Source organism: Myotis davidii, unplaced genomic scaffold (assembly GCF_000327345.1).
Source record: "Myotis davidii unplaced genomic scaffold, ASM32734v1 scaffold304, whole genome shotgun sequence".
NCBI classification, from domain to species: Eukaryota; Metazoa; Chordata; class Mammalia; order Chiroptera; family Vespertilionidae; genus Myotis; species Myotis davidii.
This window is the reverse complement of record NW_006297661.1, coordinates 433,156-439,766: the sequence shown is the minus strand read 5'-3', so window position 1 is coordinate 439,766 and position 6,611 is coordinate 433,156. Positions and strand designations below refer to the sequence as shown.

The 6,611-nt window shown below is 39.8% G+C and overlaps 1 protein-coding gene across 5 annotated transcripts in view; it reads right to left on the bottom strand.

Annotated features, from left to right (window-relative positions):
• MIPOL1 (mirror-image polydactyly 1) overlaps positions 1-6,611 on the bottom strand; it is a 340,601-nt gene that overhangs the window by 123,102 nt on the left and 210,888 nt on the right. For all 5 annotated transcript variants that reach the window (XM_015570205.1, XM_006773314.2, XM_015570206.1 and 2 more), the window contains one exon: positions 1,551-1,645. In XM_015570205.1, coding sequence (XP_015425691.1) covers positions 1,551-1,645 — 95 coding nt within the window. The remainder of the gene's footprint in view (positions 1-1,550; positions 1,646-6,611) is intronic.

Here is a 6,611-nt window from a genome sequence, read left to right as displayed (position 1 = left end):
CTCTTCTGAACCTGAGAAATCTATGATCTAACAGGTTTCAAAGCCACTGTCAAGTGTGTGTGAGGGGGTAAGGGAGTGGGACAAACAAACAAGCAGAGCCAGGAGTGTTGACTAAAGACTAACTCTGGACTTCCAAATTTAGGAACTGTCAAGGGCAACTATTACGTGGTTCAAAATGATGTTAAGAGATTAGGAGAGAAGCCAACTGGCTAACCAAGCTCAGATGGAGTCCCTTGACAAGGGCATGCTAAGCAGTGATAATTCAGAATTTTACCATTGCTTCTGAGAGCCCCGAGTGCACAAATTTTTGTGCACAGGGCCTCCAGTAGACAGTAAGGAGAGAATATGTTAATTGACTGTCCCACACTCAAAGATGGTGGCGCCCCCACCAATGAGGAGGGAATATGGTAATTGACTGCCCTGACCTCATAGATGGCAGTGCCCACAGCCAATAAGGGAATATGCTAATTGACTGCCACACTCCAAATATGGCGACGCCCAGTCCCCTGAGCCCCCAGCTGCCCAGGGCCTCCCAAGGCTCAGGTAACCAGGGCTGGCCGTGGCTTGCACTGCCGGCAATGGCAGCAGCGCAGGTGTGATGGGGCATTGCCTTCCCCTGATCGCCAGGTTGCCTCCTGCCCCTGAGGGGTCCTGGACTGTGAGAGGGTACAGGCGTGGCTGAGGGACCTCCCCCTCCAGTGCATGAATTTTCATGCACTGGGCCTCTAGTAAATTAAATAAAGCTTAAAAACCCTTTAGTAGCATTCCTTTAGAAACTTCTCATATCCTATATAATAAAAGCCTAATATGCAAATTGCCCCCTCAGGTGGTTGTTCGACCTAGAGTTCGACTGGGAGATCAGGAGTTCAACCACTAGCTATGACATGTTCCAACCACGAGGGGGCGGCACAAAACATGGTGGGCATTGGCAATGTGGCACTGGCACTGGAGGCACTGCCAGCCCCCAAGAGCCCTGATGAGAACGGGACAGTGGCAGGATGGTGGAGCAGGTAAGTGGGCGGCGCCAGGCCAGGGCGGGGTGCCAGGCGGGGCTGCAGGGCTGGCATGGTGTGAGCTGGGGTTGCGAGCCTGGGGGCGCGAGCTGGGGCCCGATCCCTGCAGACCACCCTGAGGGACCCCACCCGTGCATGAATTCGTGCATTGGGTCTCTAGTTAGATTGTAATAGGTGAAAGGCTGTTATTATTAATATTCATGTACTACTTTGAAAATACATGTTGTCATTTTAGAGGTGTCATTTAGGTGAGTCAATAGTTCGACAGCTGACCAGGCTCCATTTAGACAACTGGTTATGAGTTATATAAGTTTAAAAATCTGATGGGAGTCTAAACTTAAACCTTACCAAATTCAGGAAGGAAAAGAGGTAAAATAATGAACATGTTTTGACAGAATCATTTTAAAATTACAAAAAATGTTTTAAGTGCATTATGTTTAATTTCATTGAGGTATTTGCTCATTCACCACTGTAAAATTGGGTACAAGCATTTCCCAAACCAACATTCACTTATGACCAGGCTAAAAAGAATTTTACCTGTAATAAACTCGAAGTGTCTGGATTTCTTCCTCCAGTTTTTTGTACTGTTGAACTGCAGTTTCTCTGGCTTGTTGCATAGCTAACAACTTTGCCTGCAAGCAATGAAATATTTTAAGAAATTTAAAATTAGTTTGATATGTTAAAATACAGTACCATAGTGTGAATAGGAGTTTTAAATTTATGATAGTTCTAAACCTATCAGTATTTTTAGGAGTGTTTAATAATTTTATACAAAATAATCCAATTTTATCAATAACAGAAATACTGCAGACTTGAACCTATTAAAAATATACCAACTTTTCTCATTCCTAAACTTCAACCTTATTCATCTGTATCATCAGATATATGCCCTTCTGCAATGTTTAACTTTAACACAGAATTCAGAATGTGGAACAGGGGTTCAGAGCACTATCAAGAGTTGAGATAAGCACACTGGGTATTTCAGATACAAATTTAATGTGGCTCCACTGCCTGATCAGACTAGATTTTCTTTTAACTTTATTAATAGTAAAACTCAGAAAATTCTAAATATGTTGTTAAGCCATCTTTGATATTTAACATTAAAAAACGCACACACAAGACTGATTTCTACAGATATGATTTAACCTTTTCCATTCTTGTTCTGCAGGAAAAAAGTCTCTAAAGGGAGAATGGGAGCAATCCTGAATATTAGAGATATTTTATTCAAGAAATGCTATTGTTCCTCTCTGCCTATAAAATTCAAACTAAAGGTTCTGCAATCAATATTTATATAGGGCTCAAACTAGTAATTTTAAAAGAATTGCCACCTTCCAATCATCATTCCTATTGGATTTCAGGCATAGCCAAAATGTTCTCAATGTAACTTTTAAAATATGGTACTGAAAAATCAGGTTTCAGTTTTGTTTACGTGGAGTTTAATTTGCATGAAAACAATGTCTTTCACTTTAAATGATGTTTGATAGATAGTACCGAACAAATTATTATCACACAACCCACAAACTACACTAAAGCAATAGAGGCAGAAATTCACTAATTTTGCTGAACTCATATGATTTACTGGAATTATTTTCTTACATAAGAATGAAGTCATAAGACAAATTGTGAAGTCCTGAGCATAGTGTAATGTAAGTGATCACTAAACAATGCCACTTTTCTATTTTAATAATGGAGAATTATAAAAACATACAGCAGTATGGATGTTTGTGTATAAATTTAGGCACTAAATTAATTTTTCTCTATCTGGGCTAGCAAATTCTAACAGTTACCTCATACAATAGAATACTACTCAGCCATAAGAAAATATGAAATACTGCCATTTGTGACAACATAGATGGACCATGAGAATGTTATACGAAGTGAAATAAGTCATGCAGAACAAGCTAAGAACCATAGGATTTCACTCATATGTGGGCTATAAAACTGTAACTCGTGGACACAAACAGCAATGTGATGGCTACCACAGGGAAACGGGTGGGGAGGTGGTGGGGGGTGCAGGGACCTAATATGGTGAAGGAAGATGACTTGACTTTAGATGGTGAGCACACAGCGAAATATACAGATCTTATAACATACAAATCCATACCTGAAACCAATATGGTCCTATTGATCAATGTCACACCAATAAATTTAATTAAAAATTAAATTTAAGATGTTTGAGCACTTGTTTTATGTTACATTCTAGAATCATAGATGAACCATTCTCATAAATTATTAAAAAGCATTTAAAATAAAATAGGTGCCTGGTTCTTGATGCCAATAATTAACAACTTTGCCATCTTTCAGTATAATATGAAATGTGATTGAAATGGTAATTTGGGAGACACAGATAACCACTGTGTCAGTGACAAGTAAAAAAGATTCATACAAAAAAGCACATATCATATTAAATTTACATGTATTTAAGGAATATCAATATTAGACAGGTAACAGACAATTTGCTAAATAAGTGTTACTTTATTTGATAGCTCTGACTTTTTTTTTTTTTTTTTACCTGGTACTTCTAGGGAAAAAAAAACACAACCCAAAAATATAAACCCATGTTCTAGTAGGAAATTGCCATAATGAAGATTCTGCTTAAGAAAGTTCTGCCATAAAAATAGAATCATGAAAACTTTATTTAAATTCCTAAATTTTGGGTAATATTGAAAATTTCACTTTCCACATATAGTTGGTTATAAAGATTTGGTGTTGTTTACAGCAATCAACTTAATTTATCAATTCCAAACATCTAATCTTCTGCCGAGGCACTGGAGACTGCCTTCAAAGCTATGATAAACTTTGTGGCATTACAACCTCCTTCCTCTACCAGTATGTTTTTATCTGGCCACCACATCTTTTTTGGAGGGAAATGCCCTATGCCACAGTGATCTTGTTCAGTCCGGGGGATGAACTCAGGTAGATATGATCCAGGTTGCTCTACCATTAGGCCTAAGGAGAAAATAATCCTGATGACATCATTTGAGTCCCCGGATCCCTGAGGACCAAACAAATTCTCATCCATTTCTTGGACTTCCTGGGTACAGTAACCTTTTGTTTCTTTGCGTGTATGCTAGTTTGAGTTGTATTTGTTATATGTAATGTAAGAAAATAAAACTACAAAAATTATAACTAATTTAAGTGTGCTGTTTCTATTGCATTTTCTAATTTTATTAACAGTACAAAATTCCAACACATTACACATCAAAAATAAATTTCATATCACCAACATTAAGAAAATTAACAAATCAGATATTTTTCCTGGTTTTATGCCATTATATTTCCCATAATCTTTGGCAATTACTTTTATAAAAACTGCATGCATTCATTTATGTTTATACTCACATAAAAATACATGTAAAAAAACAAAATTCAAAAAGTATAAAAAAGATACAATGTTAAGTAAATCTTTCTGCCACCTCAAACTCTCAGAACTACAAATCCCCCCTGATATTATTAGTTACCTGTCTGTTGTATATCCTTCCAGAGATGGTGTACATATATATGTATATTTGCTACTAAATATGCCTATTTATAATATTGATGACATTCTTTACAATCATAAACCTTATTTTAAATTGAAAAATATTTTGCTGTTTTGCCTTCAAAAAAAATTCCTCCACCTCAGCACATGCATCACACTGACTAGTCACATTCCCTGCCTTCCATCTCACCACCAAACTGAAACACTTGCATGATTTGGGATCATCATTTTCAAATACACAGTTATGTACTGACAGATAATATATCTCACTGTTTACAGGTCTTTAAACATTATATAAAGATACTCTAAATATTTCACAGACAATTGCTTTTTTGGTCTGTATTATACTTCTATTATTCTTATTGATACAAGAATCCATTCTGATAATACTTATCTTTATACAATGTTCACCTGGGCACCATTACAGTCAATGCCTTCATGTTATACCCAACCCTGTCAACCACTTATGTGATTTTTATCCCTATAGTTTTGCCTTTTCTAGAATGTCAGATAAATGGATTCACATGGTAGGTAGCCTTTTGAATTTGACTTCTTTCACTTAATGTTTTTAAGACTTGTTCATATTATTACATGTACTAGAGGCCTGGTGCACAAAAATTTGTGCACTCGGGGGGCAGGGGGGGTCCCTCAGCCCGGCCTGTGCCCTCTCGCAGTCTGGGACCCCTTGGGAGATAACAACCTGCTGGCTTAGGCCTGCTCCCGGGTGGCAGAGGGCAGGCCTAATCCTAGGTGCAGCCCTGGTAGGGCTCAGAGCAGGGCTGATTGGGGAGTTGGGGCGCCACCCCCTGTCGTACACAGAGCAGGGCCGATCGGGAGGTTGTGATGCCACCTTCCGTCACGCTCAGGGTAGGGCCGATTGGGGGGTTTGGGCACCACCCCCTGGTGGCTCCAGCTCTGAGGCTTCCACTTCTGAAAGCAGGTATCTGGTTTGTTTCGGTTCTATAATCGAAACTCTGTATCAACTCCAGCTCTGAGATCCCAGCTGCCTGAAAACTGGTTTCTGGAGTTTTGGTTAGCTTCTATTTGTTACGATGTTTCTTAAACTCCAGGCTCAGAGGTCGGCAAGGCAGGCGGGGAATGTTGGTTTCCTCTGTCACTGAAGCAAGCAAGCCTCATGTTCAGTTCAAGCTGCCTGGCTGCTGGCCGCCATCTTGGCTGGCAGTTAATTTGCATATCTCCCCTGATTAGCCAATGGGAAGGGTAGTGGTCGTATGCCAATTACCATGTTTCTCTTTTATTAGATAGGATTGGTTCATTCTTTTATATCACTAAATAGTACTCCATTGTATGGATATAACATAATTTGTATATCCATTTATCAGTTGATGGACATTTGGGTTGCTTTCAGCTTTTGAAATTATTTTAAAAAGCTGCTATAAACATCTGCATATAGGTAATTTTGTGGAAATATACCTTCGTTTCTCCTAAATAAATACCAAGGAGTGGAATTACGGACTTCTATGGTAGATGTACATATATAATACATATACTGTCTATATAATATATATGTATTTTATAGAGTTATCCTAAATAATAAAAGACAAACAGGGTAATTAACCATACCTCTGTTATGCTTCCCATTGGCTAATCAGCAAGATATGCAAATTAACTGCCAACAAAGATGGCGGCCGGCAGCCATGCAGCTGAAGCGAGCAGGAGGCTGCTTGCTCCAGTGATGGAGGCAGCCAAGGTTCCCCGCCTGCTGCGGCCTGGCTCTGAGCTCCGAAAGCAACAATGTTTCAATTATATAAGCTAAACAAATCCCCGATAACTGCTTTCAGCCAGCCGCGGCCTCAGAGCTGGGAGCACCAGTGAAGGCAACAGAGGTTCAATTATAGAAGGTAAATAAATCCCCGAATAAAAAAAAAAAAGTAAAAAAGGAGAGGTTGGGAGCTTCAGTCACAGGCCAGCCTGAAAACGGCCCTCAGCCCCTCACCCAGATTTGCCAGGCACCCCAGTGGGCACCCCCACCCCAACCTTGAAGGGGGTGTGACCAGCTGCAAACACCCATCAGCCCCTCACCCAGGCTGGTCAGGCACACCAGTGGGACTCCCATCCTGATCCAGGCAACCTTTCAGGGCAAACCAGCCAGCCCC